Source organism: Oncorhynchus keta, chromosome 19 (assembly GCF_023373465.1).
Source record: "Oncorhynchus keta strain PuntledgeMale-10-30-2019 chromosome 19, Oket_V2, whole genome shotgun sequence".
Classification (NCBI taxonomy): domain Eukaryota; kingdom Metazoa; phylum Chordata; class Actinopteri; order Salmoniformes; family Salmonidae; genus Oncorhynchus; species Oncorhynchus keta.
This window is the reverse complement of record NC_068439.1, coordinates 73,768,844-73,791,013: the sequence shown is the minus strand read 5'-3', so window position 1 is coordinate 73,791,013 and position 22,170 is coordinate 73,768,844. Positions and strand designations below refer to the sequence as shown.

General features: G+C 46.1%; 2 protein-coding genes across 3 annotated transcripts in view; one reads left to right on the top strand and one right to left on the bottom strand.

Moving 5' to 3' along the window:
• The window catches only part of LOC118397898 (beta/gamma crystallin domain-containing protein 1-like), a 45,809-nt gene extending 42,810 nt beyond the window's left edge, over nt 1–2,999 (top strand). For both annotated transcript variants that reach the window (XM_052471292.1, XM_052471291.1), the window contains 2 exons: nt 1,604–1,763; nt 2,474–2,999. In XM_052471292.1, the coding sequence (XP_052327252.1) occupies nt 1,604–1,763; nt 2,474–2,562 (249 nt within the window). In that variant the 3' untranslated portion in view covers nt 2,563–2,999. The remainder of the gene's footprint in view (nt 1–1,603; nt 1,764–2,473) is intronic.
• A 67-nt stretch (nt 3,000–3,066) lies between these two features.
• LOC118373660 (reticulon-4-interacting protein 1 homolog, mitochondrial-like) lies at nt 3,067–21,871 on the bottom strand. The gene is made up of 9 exons (XM_052471294.1): nt 21,205–21,871; nt 20,917–21,068; nt 20,060–20,128; nt 18,031–18,155; nt 14,559–14,607; nt 14,267–14,403; nt 13,262–13,445; nt 4,773–4,865; nt 3,067–3,628 (listed from the first exon to the last, which is right to left on the bottom strand). Exons 1-9 carry the CDS (start codon nt 21,500–21,502, stop codon nt 3,422–3,424), a joined length of 1,314 nt encoding a protein of 437 aa, XP_052327254.1. The 5' UTR covers nt 21,503–21,871; the 3' UTR covers nt 3,067–3,421.
• Between the last annotated feature and the right edge of the window lie 299 nt (nt 21,872–22,170).

Below are 22,170 nucleotides of genomic sequence, written 5' to 3'. Positions count from 1 at the left end.
GGGTGTTTAGAGTAAAGCCCTGCAGGGGCATGAATTTTTAAGTCTTGCCCATGCCCGTGATGTTCAGACCCTACCCAGGCCCGATTGCTTCTGACAAATGTAAGGCCCTGCCCGAAATCAGAAGTAACTTCCTCCATTAGTAAATCCATTAGCCGCTCCTGTCACTCTTATCGCTCCCTGCGTGCAGCCAGCTCACTCTACATGCACTCTGCTCATGGCGACTCTTGAGTCTGTGTATCCATAGCAATGGGCAATGAATGGAGGAATGTATAACGCCCCACCCAGCAGACTGTCAACCAATCGCGTTCACGTTCTCATGCTGCGTCACGTGGTTGCTAAGCTAATCGTCACACAATCCCTTCTCAAAATCAGAGTGCGAGTCGAGAAATGTGCCTATTTTCCTCAATAAGTACATAATGTCACAATTCCAAAGCTGTACAGATAGCAAGTTAATTATCTCACATCTCCAAAGATTTGTAATATTGTACTTCTTGTTGACAAAATTCATGCTAATGTTGGGTTTTTGAGCTAGCACCCAATTGATTCCCATTCACACCTTGAGAGAAAGCTCACCTTGTCCCAGAATCACCCAGAATGGACCATGTGTCCCATTGATGTAGCATGGGCAATGTACACAATGGCCGTTAATAGGATTCCAATGGAGTTTTCCATCTCCTTAAAAGTATCTCTGGCTCTGCTCAACAAACGAAGAGACATGAGAGAGCAGTTAGCTGTTAGCTACTTTTGGTCACTAAACTCATGGAACATTATACGTTATTTTAAATAATCTTTGTTTTATATTTGACGAGGTTGAAGCACTTCTGACACCATGTTATGATGTTAGTCAGATATGACTAGTGTGCAGCACAGCACAAGCAAATGGCTCAACTTCAATATGTTAGTGATCGATGTAGTGATACCCGAGTCCTTATGTAATTGAAACAGGACTTACCCGGCTCTAACCAGATGTATAATGTCGGGCCCGTCAGGCTCGGGAAGCAGAGCTCCAGTTTAGAGAAGGTGGACAGACCAGTAAAACTGTGATTTAACAAGCACTAGAGTCAGGGTATTTAAATCAGATTCTGGAGTACTGCTGGTTCTTGGGTAATCAAATTCTTGGGGATTTGTTAAGTATTCTATATATACAGTAGTCTATGTCCTGGTCGTGGGCTACACCTACTGAACAGTTCTTATAGTTTATGCTTCCAGAGAAGCACTCTGAACATGGCCTTGTAACATCACATAAATGTAATGCCATCCTTTTCATTGTTCATGGACTATCGACGAGGATCCTGCACCCAACTATTTTTGGGAGTAGAACTTTTGAGTAAGCATGTTGATTATTAATTCATGACCTTTACATTTCCGACCCATGACTTCAATTAGTGAGTTTATGACAGCCTTTGTACTGCAGCTCTGGACTCCCTGCCACGTCTCACAGCAGCATGCTCTATGTTGGTTGCACTTATATGGTTTATTACAACACTCAACTAGTTTTTATGCTTGATGCAGGCCCATTCTTTATTTAAAGTGTGTGATTGAATGTCGGTACAAATGATTTCCTCTTTAGAGGATAATAAAGTTTTCTACTCTGTCTGGCCAGGTGCAGGAGGATTGCTGTGTGGCTCCGTGCAGCGTGGCCATGCCAGGCAGTCGTATGGGCCTTTCACCTGAGCCTGGCAAACAACCCTCCTGCTGGAGCATCACGCCTGATGGCCTCATCCGCTACACCGCCAGCCCTGACTTGCTCCTGGAGGTGAAAGGTGAGGCAAAAACAACAAATATGGGATGCCACTCCTGTAGATATGAGAGGATTTCATAGGTAGGAGCAATATGACAACATTGCCACCCAGCCAATCAGAAGGAAAGAGAAACCTATTGCAATAATGCTTCTACCTCTCAGAGCTACAGGAACTAGTCTGTGTATTGTATTGTTCACTGGTTTCACTTCATTCAGTTCTGGGGTTTTATTTAGAGTAGGTAACTTGACTAGAATAATTGTGAATTAGCGACACCATGTGGATGGACAGAGACATGACAATGGGCTGCAGTTGGATTCAGTAACAAGTAGGCTTGTGACAAGTTCAGACAGACAGGCTGAATCTCAAATCACTCCCTTCTCCTCGTTCCTCCATTTGCACGCACCTCCACCATATGCACAAGTCCCAAGGAAGGGCCTTCCAAGCGAGTTGGTAGGGACCAGAGGGTGTTTTGGGATTCACCGATAGGCTATGAAAACCCCCCTCAAATTGCCACTCCTTTTCCCCTTCTTTGAGGCATTCACTAATCAGTAAGTTATTAGATAAGGCAACGTTGTCTGGATAAGTTAAGGCAACGTTGTCTGGATAAGTTAAGGCAATGTTTCCATTGTGCTTTCACTGATCCAACCTTGGCAGATCAGTGATTGGCCCAAGGAAGGGACACATTGTATTTAAACAAGGCACAACTCAAATCATTTTGTCTGTCCTTGCAGGTGGTCAACACTATGACAGAAACCAGGTGATTCTCAACGCGTTTGATCCAAACAAACCCAACCAAAGATGGACAGTGGAGATTCTCTGAGGTCTTGTTTTGAGAGGGAAGAACTAGGTGTAATCTTTGAGGTGCAGTATGGTGAGGGGCCTCAGCGCTCTGTGGCGCAGCTGCAGCGTCTCAAGGACAAGATGCCTCAGGAACAGAACATTTGCTGCTGGAAGAGAAGCTTATATACAGTATAATCTTTCCTCTGAGGTCAAGATGAAAAATATATCACATTTCCTGGATAATCTATAATATCGCATTACTTCTTCACGAACAAACAGGGACAAAACAATAGTATTCATTACTACATTATGGGAAAATGGACTCAGACTAAACTTGAAATACTTTACCTACCCTTTAATATCTGATAATATACGAGTTTGATGAATAATATTTTTTGATGAATATGTATTTTTTTGACATTTTATTCCCTTCTGCCATTAATGTCCTTATGTAAATAAATCTGTGATGTGATTATATTTTGTTATCTAGAATATTTGGAATAACAAATTGCCTAACAAAACATGTCATAAAAGATTGAATCAATTGCGCAGGCCAAAATGTATATATTTGACTTTTCCGTAAAGAATTCTCAACACACAAGACAAACCATAAGATAAATAAATGTTGCCTTTCTCAAACAAGCAGTTTATCTACAAAAGCGCAAACAATGCATACCAACCAGTGTTTTGCAGTAGAGCTCAAGAGTTCAGCGTTCTACAGGATGGACATGGACAAACCCTATCCACGTTTGTACACATTGGGCAAATGTAAGAAAACTGACAAACAGGGTGGGACCAAAAAACTCAAATGATTTAAGTTGTCCGTTGCAAAGCGTTTAAAAAAACAAAACAGTTGCGTGCCTTAATGCCCCAATGCTTAGTGTTGACATCACAGCGGTTTAGCTCTTTGGCGCTGCTTGCCTGACTTCCTCCCTGACTTGCTCTGGGGTGTCACTAGCCTCCCCCTCCTCTTCAGTCACTCCGGTCCCCTCCTCCTCTTGGGCCACGGTGACCACAGTCTTCCCCCTGGCGTGACCCCGCTCTACTTTCTGGAAGGCCAGGGGCACCTGGGAGAACAGGAACGTGTCCTCCACCACTGGAAGGATCTAAGGAGTGACAACACTGAGTGTCTGTACACACATGAACAGTAAAAACACAATCCACCAATGAACAACCACCTCAAGGAAATGCCCTAGAACTATGTGTAACTAGAACACAGTGAGCTGTGTGTATGGACCACAACCAACCAAACCAATACATACAGCAGGAGAACCCTAAACACATGATCTATGAATACATTCAACCGCGCAAATCCTCTCCAATTTAATGCACAAGCGTCAACAAAAAACGAGGGAGGGGCTAGTGTTAAAAATGTGATGAGGAAATGACAATCCTGTGCCCCCCCTCCCACCACCATGTTATTCTCGTCTACGTCTCGTCATTAACATTGAATCGACCGGCTACTGGAGTCACAGTGAGAGGCTGTGGAGATATATATTTTTTACGTTTTATTAGAAAACTAAGTAGTGAGTCACAAATATGTCAAATGAAGGTCATAAATGCAATCTGTGGAGTAACAAATGTTGTCAAATGTCACATTCACAAAAGCATATTTGACCACTTTTGTTTGCAAAGAAAGAAATGTTGTAAAATGTTCTGTTTCAACCAGAAAAAATGTATCTTGCATTTATTTGTTATTTATTTTTGTTGATGATGACTCATTTGCTTGTGGATCATGACATATGTTCGTGAAACTATATGGGCATATTTACAGTCTGATATTTAAAAGTTGCATCTTCTATTCATGACTCACAACTCATATATTTTAAACATTTTGATAGAAATCTATCTCCATACTGACAGCGATTGGGATGTGTGTGTGTGTGTGTGTGTGAGGCATGTCTGTGTGAATGGATTCCTGCCACCAGCACGGCACCCCCGCACCCCAAAATGCCATGCTGTCCCTATAATCCCTGGGACAAAGGGGTATGGATTACACCCGTGACTGAGGGGGGGTTGGGGGCACTTTAGCAAATGGCTGCTCAGCACTGTTGGAAACCCATTCACTGTTCAAATCTGACTCGCAGCCATCGACACAGGGGAACGCCCACACACAAAGACAGAGGGACTCTGAATATAGGACAAAGCTTGGAATCTGTGGCATGTGTAGACCCACCTACCTGGCTAGTTTCCATCTGTAGAAATGAGTTACTGTAGGATGTTATAGACTAGGGAATGCAGTAGCAGTACCTTTCCGGCATCCACCAGCTGGCTGACCTCGTCCAGCGCCGGGCCGTCTGGAGCGTAGAACCCCCAGCGGTAGAACACCCCGTTACACATGTTCTGACAGGGAAAGATCTGAACGTCAAGATACTATCCGACTTCAATTCAATACATCTTTATTGTCCCCAAAGGCCATAAACATACAGAAAACCAACCAGGGACTAAATATGAACAGCAAGCACAAACGCTGGTAAATGACCTTGATAATGACTGTATGGTAGCACCATCTACTGCAGTGGACACATCCTATACAACACTGCATAGTCACATAATAATGCTAAGTTAACACATGGTGGCATTATACTATGTGTCTCCAGAAATAATGAATGTGGTAGTCTGGTCCCTTAACACATGGTGGCATTATACTATGTGTCTCCAGAAATAATGAATGTGGTAGCCTGGTCCCTTAACACATGGTGGCATTATACTATGTGTCTCCAGAAATAATGAATGTGGTAGCCTGGTCCCTTAACACATGGTGGCATTATATTATGTGTCTCCAGAAATAATGAATGTGCTCGCCTGGTCCCTTAACACATGGTGGCATTACACTATGTGTCTCCAGAAATAATGAATGTGCTAGCCTGGTCCCTTAACACATGGTGGCATTATACTATGTGTCTCCAGAAATAATGAATGTGGTAGCCTGGTCCCTTAACACATGGTGGCATTATACTATGTGTCTCCAGAAATAATGAATGTGCTCGCCTGGTCCCTTAACACATGGTGGCATTATACTATGTGTCTCCAGAAATAATGAATGTGGTAGCCTGGTCCCTTAACACATGGTGGCATTATATTATGTGTCTCCAGAAATAATGAATGTGCTCGCCTGGTCCCTTAACACATGGTGGCATTATACTATGTGTCTCCAGAAATAATGAATGTGCTAGCCTGGTCCCTTAACACATGGTGGCATTATACTATGTGTCTCCAGAAATAATGAATGTGCTCGCCTGGTCCCTTAACACATGGTGGCATTATACTATGTGTCTCCAGAAATAATGAATGTGGTAGCCTGGTCCCTAAACACATGGTGGCATTATACTATGTGTCTCCAGAAATAATGAATGTGCTAGCCTGGTCCCTTAACACATGGTGGCATTATACTATGTGTCTCCAGAAATAATGAATGTGGTAGCCTGGTCCCTTAACACATGGTGGCATTATACTATGTGTCTCCAGAAATAATGAATGTGCTCGCCTGGTCCCTTAACACATGGTGGCATTATACTATGTGTCTCCAGAAATAATGAATGTGTAGCCTGGTCCCTTAACACATGGTGGCATTATACTATGTGTCTCCAGAAATAATGAATGTGGTAGCCTGGTCCCTTAACACATGGTGGCATTATACTATGTGTCTCCAGAAATAATGAATGTGGTAGCCTGGTCCCTTAACACATGGTGGCATTATACTATGTGTCTCCAGAAATAATGAATGTGGTAGCCTGGTCCCTTAACACATGGTGGCATTATACTATGTGTCTCCAGAAATAATGAATGTGGTAGCCTGGTCCCTTAACACATGGTGGCATTATACTATGTGTCTCCAGAAATAATGAATGTGGTAGCCTGGTCCCTTAACACATGGTGGCATTATACTATGTGTCTCCAGAAATAATGAATGTGGTAGCCTGGTCCCTTAACACATGGTGGCATTATACTATGTGTCTCCAGAAATAATGAATGTGGTAGCCTGGTCCCTTAACACATGGTGGCATTATACTATGTGTCTCCAGAAATAATGAATGTGGTAGCCTGGTCCCTTAACACATGGTGGCATTATACTATGTGTCTCCAGAAATAATGAATGTGGTAGCCTGGTCCCTTAACACATGGTGGCATTATACTATGTGTCTCCAGAAATAATGAATGTGCTAGCCTGGTCCCTTAACACATGGTGGCATTATACTATGTGTCTCCAGAAATAATGAATGTGCTAGCCTGGTCCCTTAACACATGGTGGCATTATACTATGTGTCTCCAGAAATAATGAATGTGGTAGCCTGGTCCCTTAACACATGGTGGCATTATACTATGTGTCTCCAGAAATAATGAATGTGCTCGCCTGGTCCCTTAACACATGGTGGCATTATACTATGTGTCTCCAGAAATAATGAATGTGGTAGCCTGGTCCCTTAACACATGGTGGCATTACACTATGTGTCTCCAGAAATAATGAATGTGCTAGCCTGGTCCCTTAACACATGGTGGCATTATACTATGTGTCTCCAGAAATAATGAATGTGCTCGCCTGGTCCCTTAACACATGGTGGCATTATACTATGTGTCTCCAGAAATAATGAATGTGCTCGCCTGGTCCCTTAACACATGGTGGCATTATACTATGTGTCTCCAGAAATAATGAATGTGGTAGCCTGGTCCCTTAACACATGGTGGCATTATACTATGTGTCTCCAGAAATAATGAATGTGGTAGCCTGGTCCCTTAACACATGGTGGCATTACACTATGTGTCTCCAGAAATAATGAATGTGCTCGCCTGGTCCCTTAACACATGGTGGCATTATACTATGTGTCTCCAGAAATAATGAATGTGGTAGCCTGGTCCCTTAACACATGGTGGCATTACACTATGTGTCTCCAGAAATAATGAATGTGGTAGCCTGGTCCCTTAACACATGGTGGCATTATACTATGTGTCTCCAGAAATAATGAATGTGGTAGCCTGGTCCCTTAACACATGGTGGCATTATACTATGTGTCTCCAGAAATAATGAATGTGGTAGCCTGGTCCCTTAACACATGGTGGCATTATACTATGTGTCTCCAGAAATAATGAATGTGGTAGCCTGGTCCCTTAACACATGGTGGCATTATACTATGTGTCTCCAGAAATAATGAATGTGGTAGCCTGGTCCCTTAACACATGGTGGCATTATACTATGTGTCTCCAGAAATAATGAATGTGGTAGCCTGGTCCCTTAACACATGGTGGCATTATACTATGTGTCTCCAGAAATAATGAATGTGCTCGCCTGGTCCCTTAACACATGGTGGCATTATACTATGTGTCTCCAGAAATAATGAATGTGGTAGCCTGGTCCCTTAACACATGGTGGCATTATACTATGTGTCTCCAGAAATAATGAATGTGGTAGCCTGGTCCCTTAACACATGGTGGCATTATACTATGTGTCTCCAGAAATAATGAATGTGCTCGCCTGGTCCCTTAACACATGGTGGCATTATACTATGTGTCTCCAGAAATAATGAATGTGGTAGCCTGGTCCCTTAACACATGGTGGCATTATACTATGTGTCTCCAGAAATAATGAATGTGGTAGCCTGGTCCCTTAACACATGGTGGCATTACACTATGTGTCTCCAGAAATAATGAATGTGCTCGCCTGGTCCCTTAACACATGGTGGCATTATACTATGTGTCTCCAGAAATAATGAATGTGGTAGCCTGGTCCCTTAACACATGGTGGCATTACACTATGTGTCTCCAGAAATAATGAATGTGCTCGCCTGGTCCCTTAACACATGGTGGGTTTACACTATGTGTCTCCAGAAATAATGAATGTGGTAGCCTGGTCCCTTAACACATGGTGGCATTATACTATGTGTCTCCAGAAATAATGAATGTGCTCGCCTGGTCCCTTAACACATGGTGGCATTATACTATGTGTCTCCAGAAATAATGAATGTGGTAGCCTGGTCCCTTAACACATGGTGGCATTATACTATGTGTCTCCAGAAATAATGAATGTGGTAGCCTGGTCCCTTAACACATGGTGGCATTACACTATGTGTCTCCAGAAATAATGAATGTGGTAGCCTGGTCCCTTAACACATGGTGGCATTACACTATGTGTCTCCAGAAATAATGAATGTGGTAGCCTGGTCCCTTAACACATGGTGGCATTATACTATGTGTCTCCAGAAATAATGAATGTGGTAGCCTGGTCCCTTAACACATGGTGGCATTATACTATGTGTCTCCAGAAATAATGAATGTGGTAGCCTGGTCCCTTAACACATGGTGGCATTATACTATGTGTCTCCAGAAATAATGAATGTGGTAGCCTGGTCCCTTAACACATGGTGGCATTACACTATGTGTCTCCAGAAATAATGAATGTGGTAGCCTGGTCCCTTAACACATGGTGGCATTATACTATGTGTCTCCAGAAATAATGAATGTGGTAGCCTGGTCCCTTAACACATGGTGGCATTACACTATGTGTCTCCAGAAATAATGAATGTGGTAGCCTGGTCCCTTAACACATGGTGGCATTATACTATGTGTCTCCAGAAATAATGAATGTGCTCGCCTGGTCCCTTAACACATGGTGGCATTATACTATGTGTCTCCAGAAATAATGAATGTGGTAGCCTGGTCCCTTAACACATGGTGGCATTATACTATGTGTCTCCAGAAATAATGAATGTGGTAGCCTGGTCCCTTAACACATGGTGGCATTATACTATGTGTCTCCAGAAATAATGAATGTGGTAGCCTGGTCCCTTAACACATGGTGGCATTATATTATGTGTCTCCAGAAATAATGAATGTGCTCGCCTGGTCCCTTAACACATGGTGGCATTATACTATGTGTCTCCAGAAATAATGAATGTGCTCGCCTGGTCCCTTAACACATGGTGGCATTATATTATGTGTCTCCAGAAATAATGAATGTGCTCGCCTGGTCCCTTAACACATGGTGGCATTATACTATGTGTCTCCAGAAATAATGAATGTGCTCGCCTGGTCCCTTAACACATGGTGGCATTATACTATGTGTCTCCAGAAATAATGAATGTGCTCGCCTGGTCCCTTAACACATGGTGGCATTATACTATGTGTCTCCAGAAATACGTGAATGTGGTAGCCTGGTCCCTTAACACATGGTGGCATTATACTATGTGTCTCCAGAAATAATGAATGTGGTAGCCTGGTCCCTTAACACATGGTGGCATTATACTATGTGTCTCCAGAAATAATGAATGTGGTAGCCTGGTCCCTTAACACATGGTGGGTTTACACTATGTGTCTCCAGAAATAATGAATGTGGTAGCCTGGTCCCTTAACACATGGTGGCATTACACTATGTGTCTCCAGAAATACGTGAATGTGCTCGCCTGGTCCCTTAACACATGGTGGCATTACACTATGTGTCTCCAGAAATACGTGAATGTGCTCGCCTGGTCCCTTAACACATGGTGGGTTTACACTATGTGTCTCCAGAAATAATGAATGTGGTAGCCTGGTCCCTTAACACATGGTGGCATTACACTATGTGTCTCCAGAAATAATGAATGTGGTAGCCTGGTCCCTTAACACATGGTGGCATTACACTATGTGTCTCCAGAAATAATGAATGTGCTCGCCTGGTCCCAGGTCTGCATTATTATGTCAACACCTTGTTATGCCAAACATGTCAAGTCATTGTTGTCATGACAAACATGTCAAGTCATTGTCATGACAAGGATATGACATGATGATGGCACAAACAGATCTCAGAACAGGCTATGAAAGTGCCACTTGTGTGCCTGACTAGTAAGGCTATGTTGGCCCACTAGAGGTCCCCATTTGGCTGTGCTCTCTCAGGTACTGTGTCCAGCTCCAGCCCTAGTCTGTCTGTCTGTCTGTCCAGTGTGACTCATGCTTTAGCCCCGCAGTCGCCCGATATGGCCAGCCAGCTGCTCACCCAGACAATAGGGCCCTGAGCCAGAGGCTTGGCAGGAAACATACACACACAAACATACACATACAGGCATTTAGGGATTTGACTGCCTAAAAACTACCGTTTCAGCAGCCCCCCACCCCGGTGTGTGTAACTCACAGACAGACAGTCTTGTGACTATTATAACTCACTGCCAGAGTCATTGTCCTTGCCTACCAGGCTTGTGCTGTTCGGGAGGACTACATAGCAAAGTCCCCAAAGCAGTAATCTGTCGTGGGCAGACTACTTAAACATGAATGGTGCCATAGATCAGTCTTTATACTATGGGCACTGACAGCCAACAAACAGCAATAGTTCCCGTGCTTAAGCTTATTTGAACCAATCACGATTTCATATCTTTCGAATTTCGGAAGGGGACATTCGGCCCATAGACTTGCCCACAAAGAGAGAGAGAGGGTGGAGCTCCTCGTTCTAACATCTCTTCATCTCTTCTCTTAACGTGTCTGGACCTTGAACTTAATCTAGCAGCTGACCAATTACACACACTCACAGAGACACACACTCACAGAGAGAGAGACACACACACACACACACACACACACACACACACACACACACACACACACACACACACACACACACACACACACACACACAGACACACACACACACACTCACAGAGACACAGAGACAGACACACACACAGAGAGAGAGACACACACACTCACAGAGAGACACACACACTCACAGAGAGACACACACACTCACACACTCACAGAGAGACACACACACACACACACACTCACAGAGAGAGAGACACACACACACACACACACACACACACTCACAGAGAGAGAGACACACACACACACTCACACACACACACTCACAGAGAGAGACACACACACACACTCACAGAGAGAGACACACACACACACTCACAGAGAGAGACACACACACTCACTCACAGAGAGAGACACACACACTCACTCACAGAGAGAGACACACACACACACTCACAGAGAGACACACACACTCACAGAGAGAGACACACTCACTCACAGAGAGAGACACACTCACACACAGAACAGAGACACACACACTCACAGAGAGAGACACACACACAGAGAGACACACACACTCACAGAGAGACACACACACACACAGACACACACAGAGACACACACACAGAGACACACTCACTCACAGAGAGACACACACACTCACAGAGAGAGACACACTCACAGAGAGAGACACACTCACAGAGAGAGACACACTCACAGAGAGAGACACACTCACAGAGACACACATTCACAGAGAGACACACACATTCACAGAGAGACACACACATTCACAGAGACACACACATTCACAGAGAGAAACACACAGCGAGACACACACACAGAGAGACACACTCACAGAGAGACACACACTCACAGAGAGATACACACTCACAGAGAGATACACACTCACAGAGAGATACACACACACACACTCACAGAGAGACACACACACTTCACAGAGAGAGAGACACACACACTCACAGAGAGAGACACACACACACACTCACAGAGAGAGACACACACATTCGCAGAGAGATACACACACACTCATTTGTTGTGTGTGAGTAGGGCTTGGGAGAAAGAGGCAGAGACACACACACACACACACAGAGACACACACACACTCACAGAGAGGTGCCACAATCACAGAGAGAGACACACACACACAATCACAGAGAGCCAAAATCTGTCCAAAATAAGCCCAATGCGGTTTTATGAACTTAAGCTTTGTCTGCCTTGGGACAAGGGGGACAACGACTCTCGTTGTTAGGGCGGAGACATGAGCATCTAGGTCATTACAGTGGGGCAAAAAAGTATTTAGTCAGCCACCAATTGTGCAAGTTCTCCCACTTAAAAAGATGAGAGGCCTGTAATTTTCATCATAAGTACACTTCAACTATGACAGACCAAATTAGAAATAAAATAAAAAATGAAATAAAAATAAAAAAATCGAGAAAATCACATTGTAGGATTTTAATGAATTAATTTGCAAATTAAATTTGAAAATAAGTATTTGGTCACCTACAAACAAGCAAGATTTCTGGCTCTCACAGACCTGTAACTTCTTCTTTAAGAGGCTCCTCTGTCCTCCAATCGTTACCAGGCCTATCTCATCTTGTTAAGTGGGAGAACTTACACAATTGGTGGCTGACTAAATACTTTTTTGCCCCACTGTATATACAGATCTCTGGTGTAAATGGGAAGGTGCACAGCACAGAAGGAGCGAACAAGACCAAAAAGACAACATGAGAACAAGCAGACAAATTCTCATAGAAACAAAAATATAAGTCATACAGGCCATGGTTGAATAAGTCACATGATGCCAACTGCCCCACCCTGGCCAAACTAAGGGGTTTCACGTATCTATTTTTGGCACCATTGTAAAGCATTGGCACAGATTTATTTTTTACATTGTCCTTTCCAGCATGGTTCTAGCAACTATGTTTGATGTGTAACCTGGCCAGCGCAGCTCAGCAGTGTGAAACGCCCACCCCTGTAACCCCCACCCTGACAGAGGGGCGGGGTCGGTTGGTTTTGTCAAGTTACAATAAAGGCTTTTTAAACTTTTACATGAGAGTGCATTGATATTTGAGTTAGTTTTGCGTATGTAGAGGTGAATCAGACTCAAGCCCTACCAGCGACTTGGTGTAATGGTTAAGACGTTTGTTTCCCGAGCGTAAGACCGGAGTTCAGACCTCATCCGTGACACGTATGCAATGTTCACACTGCCGGCTTACCGTGATGGCCTTCTGGTGCAGGTTGAGTCCTGAGTGGACGGCTCCCTCCAGCAAGCCCATGGAGTCCATGTTAAGCAGGAAGGGGGTGACCAGGGTCACGTATTTGGCCCCTGACCAGGACTTTAGCAGGCCCAGGGCCCACTGCTCCGAGTCCCCACCCACATTGTCCAGGATCACATCGAACCTGAGGGGGAACACAAGGAGAGAGTGGTTATAATGAAAAAGTCTAACACACTATCCTGAGACTCTGTATTGACTCGGGTACTTTCTTTTACTTTGTTGAGTCCAGCACGGTTCCAACTAAGATGGAGGATGTGTAACCAGCTCAGCGCAGTAGAGTTCTGCTTGATTCACTAGTGTAAACATGGTAAGAGAGAGGAAGAGAGAGAATCCGATCCACAACAACACAACACTCAAGATGGTTTTAAGTACTATACCTTCATGCTATTCAATAGACAAATATAGAAGTCAACCTGACGATAAACTGAGATGTCTAGCCAAGCCTAAGGGATTGAAGTGTGTCTTCACTCAGGACCACTGAGACAAGGTTATCAGCCACCCAACCCTCCCCCAATGGAGAGCATTTAGTCTCCCATTCTAGTCCTTGAGCCACATTGCCATGGAAACCAGGAAGTGAATCAGTGAGCAGGTATGCCAAATCAACCTTGCTCAGCTGCGTGGGTGGGTAATGTTGTTTATGACGTTGGCCAGGGAGAGAGTTGGTGGGGAAAGTGGTATTCGAGTGGGAACGTGACTGTATGTCATTAGATTGGACCTTGGCAGCTAGCTACTCCCATGTCTCAGAAATATGTTAACAGATCAAAACTAGAGGAGAATCTCAATGGATAAAATAGGGTTTATTTACGATACATGATCTCTTTGAGGCACTCAGTATCTTCTAGTGTTGTGGCCCTGTCTCAGTTGACACATCACAGGGTTGTAAAAAGTGTTTTAAACATTCCTTGATACACACACGGTTACATTATTCCAACTAATAAAACACACTTTTCCAGCAGTCCCAGCTCCGTGGCCACGTCTCCCGCCGTGTAGTCCACCACATCATCCGCCCCCAGACCCCTCACCAGTCCCTCGGCATTGTGGGAGCAGGTCACTGTCACGTGGGCGCCCCAGGCCTTCAGCAGCTACACAGGAAACAGACACTTAGTGAGCGAGACACCTCTCTGTGTGGTTGTGTGTTGATGTGTGTATACTCTTTATGATTGCACAAGGTGCTGGTGTGAGGTGAGTCTTTAGTGTTGGTGCTATGAGCTGCTGGTCATATCTGAAAGGTCCTTACCTGGATGGAGAACGTTCCAACACCACCTGAGGCTCCAGTGATAAGAACTCTGAGAGCCTATCTCAGAGGGGGGCAGAGGGCTGACTTTTGACTGAGAGAGAGACAGGGTAAATGGGAAGGTGAGAGAGAGAGATCAGACATGGAGGTCAGGATTCAAAGAGAGAATATGATCCATCTATGTTCAGTGTAGCACATATATCAGACATAGTATCGCTGGCTGCTTAGCCGAGCGCCAGAGTGAGCATCATGCAGCAGTGATGTCATCCTGCGTGACACTTAAAGTAAAGCTACTCTTGCTCAAACCAGGACCATGGTTTTTGGTTAGTGATTGGTTAGAACGCTGCTTCAGAAGTGCAAAGTGTTGGTCTAGGGTTTGTGGCAAAAGCAGAACAGGGTGGGGACCTACTGTCACAGAGCAGGAGCGATGTCTGGGAGAGGGAGAAACAGGGTGGGGACCTACTGTCACAGAGCAGGAGTGATGTCTGGGAGAGGGAGAAACAGGGTGGGGACCTACTGTCACAGAGCAGGAGCGATGTCTGGGAGAGGGAGAAACAGAGTGGGGACCTTCTGTCAGCCACAGCAGGAGCAGGATGTCTGGGAGAGGGAGAAACAGAGTGGGGACCTACTGTCACAGAGCAGGAGCGATGTCTGGGAGAGGGAGAAACAGAGTGGGGACCTACTGTCACAGAGCAGGAGCGATGTCTGGGGAGAGGGAGAACAGAGTGGGGACCTACTGTCACAGTTACATTATTCCAATTAATAAACACACTTTTCCAGCAGCAGGAGCGATGTCTGGGAGGGAGAAACAGAGTGGGGAGTCACAGAGCAGATGTCTGGGAGAGGGGATGGGGACCTACTGTCACAGAGCAGGAGCGATGTCTGGGAGAGGGAGAAACAGAGGTGTGGGGACCTACTGTCACAGAGCTGGGAGGAGCAGAGGTGGGGACCTCTGGGAGAGGGAGGGAGAAACAGGTGGGGACCTACTGTCAGACAGGATTCAAAGAGAGAATATGCAGGAGAAACAGAGTGGGGACCTCTGTCACAGAGCAGGAGTGATGTCTGGGAGGGAGAAACAGAGTGGGGACCTACTGTCACAGAGCAGGAGCGATGTCTGGGAGAGGGAGAAACAGGGTGGGGACCTACTGTCACAGAGCAGGAGCGATGTCTGGGAGAGGGAGAAACAGGGTGGGGACCTACTGTCACAGAGCAGGAGCGATGTCTGGGAGAGGGAGAAACAGGGTGGGGACCTACTGTCACAGAGCAGGAGCGATGTCTGGGAGAGGGAGAAACAGAGTGGGGACCTACTGTCACAGAGCAGGAGCGATGTCTGGGAGAGGAGGAGTGGGGACCTACTGTCACAGAGCAGGAGCCGATGTCTGGGAGAGGGAGAAACAGTGGGGACCTACTGTCACAGAGCAGGAGCGATGTCTGGGAGAGGGAGGGACAGAGTGGGGACCTACTGTCACAGAGCAGGAGCGATGTCTGGGAGAGGGAGAAACAGGGTGGGGACCTACTGTCACAGAGCAGGAGCGATGTCTGGGAGAGGGAGAAACAGGGTGGGGACCTACTGTCACAGAGCAGGAGCGATGTCTGGGAGAGGGAGAAACAGAGTGGGGACCTACTGTCACAGAGCAGGAGCGATGTCTGGGAGAGGGAGAAACAGGGTGGGGACCTACTGTCACAGAGCAGGAGCGATGTCTGGGAGAGGGAGAAACAGGGTGGGGACCTACTGTCACAGAGCAGGAGCGATGTCTGGGAGAGGGAGAAACAGAGTGGGGACCTACTGTCACAGAGCAGGAGCGATGTCTGGGAGAGGGAGAAACAGAGTGGGGACCTACTGTCACAGAGCAGGAGCGATGTCTGGGAGAGGGAGAAACAGAGTGGGGACCTACTGTCACAGAGCAGGAGCGATGTCTGGGAGAGGGAGAAACAGAGTGGGGACCTACTGTCACAGAGCAGGAGCGATGTCTGGGAGAGGGAGAAACAGAGTGGGGACCTACTGTCACAGAGCAGGAGCGATGTCTGGGAGAGGGAGAAACAGGGTGGGGACCTACTGTCACAGAGCAGGAGCGATGTCTGGGAGAGGGAGAAACAGGGTGGGGACCTACTGTCACAGAGCAGGAGCGATGTCTGGGAGAGGGAGAAACAGGGTGGGGACCTACTGTCACAGAGCAGGAGCGATGTCTGGGAGAGGGAGAAACAGGGTGGGGACCTACTGTCACAGAGCAGGAGCAGGGTGGGGATGTCTGGGAGAGGGAGAAACAGAGTGGGGACCTACTGTCACAGAGCAGGAGCGATGTCTGGGAGAGGGAGAAACAGGGTGGGGACCTACTGTCACAGAGCAGGAGCGATGTCTGGGAGAGGGAGAAACAGAGTGGGGACCTACTGTCACAGAGCAGGAGCGATGTCTGGGAGAGGGAGAAACAGGGTGGGGACCTACTGTCACAGAGCAGGAGCGATGTCTGGGAGAGGGAGAAACAGAGTGGGGACCTACTGTCACAGAGCAGGAGGGGACTGGGAGAGGGAGAAACAGAGTGGGGACCTACTGTCACAGAGCAGGAGCGATGTCTGGGAGAGGGAGAAACAGAGTGGGGACCTACTGTCACAGAGCAGGAGCGATGTCTGGGAGAGGGAGAAACAGAGTGGGGACCTACTGTCACAGTGGGGAGCAGAGAGCGATGTCTGGGAGAGGGAGAAACAGGGTGGGGACCTACTGTCACAGAGCAGGAGCGATGTCTGGGAGAGGGAGAAACAGAGTGGGGACCTACTGTCACAGAGCAGGAGCGATGTCTGGGAGAGGGAGAAACAGAGTGGGGACCTACTGTCACAGAGCAGGAGCGATGTCTGGGAGAGGGAGAAACAGAGTGGGGACCTACTGTCACAGAGCAGGAGCGATGTCTGGGAGAGGAGAAACAGAGTGGGGACCTACTGTCACAGAGCAGGAGCGATGTCTGGGAGAGGGAGAAACAGAGTGGGGACCTACTGTCAGGAGCGATGTCTGGGAGAGGAGAAACAGAGTGGGGCTGTCACAGAGCAGGAGGATGTCTGGGAGAGGGAGAAACAGAGTGGGGACCTACTGTCACAGAGCAGGAGGATGTCTGGGAGAGGGAGAAACAGGGTGGGGACTGTCACAGAGCAGGAGCGATGTCTGGGAGAGGGAGAAACAGAGTGGGGACCTACTGTCACAGAGCAGGAGCGATGTCTGGGAGAGGGAGAAACAGAGTGGGGACCTACTGTCACAGAGCAGGAGCGATGTCTGGGAGAGGGGAGAGGGAGAAACAGAGTGGGGACCTACTGTCACAGAGCAGGAGCGATGTCTGGGAGAGGGAGAAACAGGGTGGGGACCTACTGTCACAGAGCAGGAGCGATGTCTGGGAGAGGGAGAAACAGAGTGGGGACCTACTGTCACAGAGCAGGAGCGATGTCTGGGAGAGGGAGAAATTTGGTCACGTATGGATGTGTGTGTACTTGCCGTTTGTTAGTGCAGTTGTTTCTGCACAGGCCGCCCGCGTTGACCAGGGCAGACAGGGCCGTGGCAGCCACGTAGGGGATGGACGCCGCCTCCCTGTGACTCAGCGACCTTGGTTTGTGGGAGACCTGAGGTGGGAGGGCACACAAATACCATTTTTCATTCATACAAGGACACACACACAGGGTAACTACTAGAAGGACATACAGTAGGCACAAACTCTCACACACACATCTGTCCGTGCTTAACTGTTCCTCCTCCCCACCTTTACCATTTCTTTTGTTTCAGGCAACGATGGGAAAGCAGAACGACTGGAGTTGCTGCAAGGACAGGACAACAGGACAGGACAACAGGACAGGACAGCAGGACAGGACAGCAGGACAGGACAGCAGGACAGGACAGCAGGACAGGACAGCAGGACAGGACAGCAGGACAGGAGGACAGGACAGGAGGACAGGACAACAGGACAGGACAACAGGACAGGACAACAGGACAGGACAGCAGGACAGGACAGCAGGACAGGACAACAGGACAGGACAGCAGGACAGCAGGACAGGACAGGACAACAGGACAGGACAGCAGGACAGGACAACAGGACAGGACAGTAGGACAACAGGACAAGACAACAGGACAGGACAGTAGGACAACAGGACAGGACAAGACAACAGGACAGGACAACAGGACAGGACAGCAGGACAGGACAACAGGACAGGACAGCAGGACAGGACAGCAGGACAGGACAGCAGGACAGGACAGGACAGCAGGACAGGACAACAGAACAACAGGACAGGACAACAGGACAGGACAACAGGACAACAGGACAACAGGACAGGACAACAGGACAGGACAGCAGGACAACAGGACAGCAGGACAACAGGACAGGACAGCAGGACAGGACAACAGGACAGGACTACAGGACAACAGGACAACAGGACAGGACAACAGGACAGGACAACAGGACAGCAGGACAACAGGACAACAGGACAGGACAGCAGGACAACAGAGAGCAGGACAGGACAGCAGGACAGGACAGCAGGACACCAGGATAGCATGCTGATAAGTGCCAAACAAATTATGCACCCCACAACTCAGTTTGTCTGGCTAGCCTAATTGCTGCTTTCACTGGCTCATGGAACCAGTTGTACTGTGAGTCTTAATTAATTATGCACACTTCGTTGCAATATGATGACATAATAATAGACTTCCACCTCATCCAAGTTTGTTTTCCACGTTTTCTCAGTTGAAGCAAGGGTTCATAGAAAGCAATGCCCCCTGGTACTTCCATTTGTTTGAAAACAGAGCCATTCAAATAAGCTAATATTCTCCTCTATAACAGAGCCATTACAATAAGCTAATATTCTCCTCTATAACAGAGCCATTACAATAAGCTAATATTCTCCTCTATAACAGAGCCATTAAAATAAGCTAATATTCTCCTCTATAACAGAGCCATTAAAATAAGCTAATATTCTCCTCTATAACAGAGCCATTAAAATAAGCTAATATTCTCCTCTATAACAGAGCCATTAAAATAAGCTAATATTCTCCTCTATAACAGAGCCATTAAAATAAGCTAATATTCTCCTCTATAACAGAGCCATTAAAATAAGCTAATATTCTCCTCTATAACAGAGCCATTAAAATAAGCTAATATTCTCCTCTATAACAGAGCCATTACAATCTGAAAGAAGCCCATGTTCTTTTCTATTCAGCAGACGACTGAACACCAAGAGGGTGGTCTGTCTTACAAAGACTAAGCTAGATTTTCATGAAACAATTCAGTTTCTACATGTATAATGGGATAACACAATGAATGAAAACCTGTTTGGAAAACAATTCATAATAACAATACATGCCATTTAGCAGACGCTTTTATCCAAACATACATACATACATTTTATGGACGGTAGGTCCCGGGAATCAAACCCACTATCCTGGCGTCGGAGGGGACATGCTCTACTAGCTGAGAACCACCCTATGTCATTGCATTAATAAAATGTACACGTAGCATACACAGTCATAGTAGAGTTACCTCATACTCTGTCAGATTCACCATCTCTGCTAGGCTGCCCTGCTTCCATGGAGGGATGGCCGCCCACACCTGTGAAGACACACAAAACACACACAAAATAATATATATATTATTTCAAACATTTTATATTTTCAACACATCAGTTATATGGTCCTTCTGTGGCTCAGTTGGTAGAGCAACGCCAGGGTAGTGGGTTCGATATTAGAATGTATGCACACATGACAGTTATTCAGCTAAATGGCATATATTATTATTATTATATATTATTTACAATAACATCGTAATGCATACGGAAAAACACAAAACAACGCCGAAGTCCTCTAAAGACAAAATCAAACTTGTTACAATAAGCAGACAGGCAACCACCAGAGAGTTGGAACGTGTGGACGAGACGAGTTTCTGCACACCACCTGCAGACAGGGCCCTGCTGAGGGGGCCAGCCAAGCCACAACCACTAGGGATGGAAAAATACATTCTAAGGGTACCTCTGTAATCCTACTTGATAAACAAGGTATCAGATAATGAGTGTGACAAGTGTGGAACAAAAAACAACACCTGTTTCATTCCTGCCAACAATGCAAATAATTTACCAGGTAAAAAGTATGGCCAGGTGCATTTTCATTCTATCAGCAAAACGGCTGTTCTCTTGAATGTCACAAGAAGGCACTGTGCATGCCATCCCGACTCATGGTTGTGTTCAGTAAACACCAAATTAAGGAACCCGAGTAAAAACTGGAGAGACAACTTGGAATTGTTCAATAACAAATGTCCATTTTCATTTTCCGTTGCAAAACGTTTTGCTACGGTCAGACCTAATGACTGTTACAAGGCCACATCAGAGCTGCTCAACTACATACCTCATCTCCTGGTTTGAAATGGGTCACTCCCGACCCACAATCCAACACCACGCCAGAGACATCCCGACCCAGTATGATGGGAAACTCGGTGCCGTTCTGACCCAAAGACACCGGGTCCCGTCTCAGCTTCAGAAGATTTGACCCATACCCTCCTGAGAAATATAAACAGACAGATTAGTAAAACAATTGTGATATAGATGCAAAATTATTCCCATGACAGCTAATGCAACTGACTGAAAGGAGATATGACAATGAGCATATTGACATTATAGACTTATGGATACTTACTCCTCATGGATATGTCGAGAGGGTTGAGGCTTGCAGCGTGGACCTGGATTAAGACCTCACTTGCTGAGTTGACACTGGGAGCTGTGGCATCTTCAGTGAACCGCAGTACCCCATTGTTGCCATACTCGTCAATCACCCAAGCTGGCATGCTGGACCGCAATCTCGAAGAGGAGCTGAGATTTCTTCGGAGGGAGCATATGATGTTCCCAGAACTAGCCATCTTAGTAGTTAAAGCAAGTGCTCTTGCATGGGGCAAAAATAGCTGCCTGCAGCACGCCGTGACTTTGACAGAGCCCATATCGAATGTTATTATCCACCTCCTGAAATGTCTAGCAAATCAACTGTGTAGAAAAGTATAAATGGCTTCATGCACTGTCTAACGTAAGGGCTACATGTCAATAGTACGATAATTATGAATGTCAGCGTTGAGGTGACATGAAGCTATTCATTAAACATTCACGCTCATAGAAATACCTCAAAGGTTTAATGAATTACCATGAAGCTACGAGAGTGTTACCCGAAATTATGCACGAACGAAAATCCCAAAATATCTTTATCTTGATAGCTCAAATTAATAAATTACATGACGTGCCTCTGGTACATAACTTACGCAACATTCGCTTCCTACTCTGTGCTCTCAGTTACCGCTGACCTCATTCTTATTTGTGTAGTTTTCCGGCAGACTATATGCTTTGTCGTGTATTGCTGCCGTTAACAGGTCGGAGTGTGAATTGCACATTTCCTTCACAGATCCGAAAACTAACTATACATTTAATATGCAAAGAGAGAAAAAAGAAAAAGAAGAAAAAAAAGAAGTGAGGTTCCACCCCAACCTCCCACTCCCACTCCCTTCCCAACCCCAGCCACCACTGAACTAGGCTAATAGAACTCGCCAGCTTGTCGTCCTAAAACCCGCAAATTAGTTACCTCTGGATTGTTCAGAAATCCCTATGGGGAAAATAAATG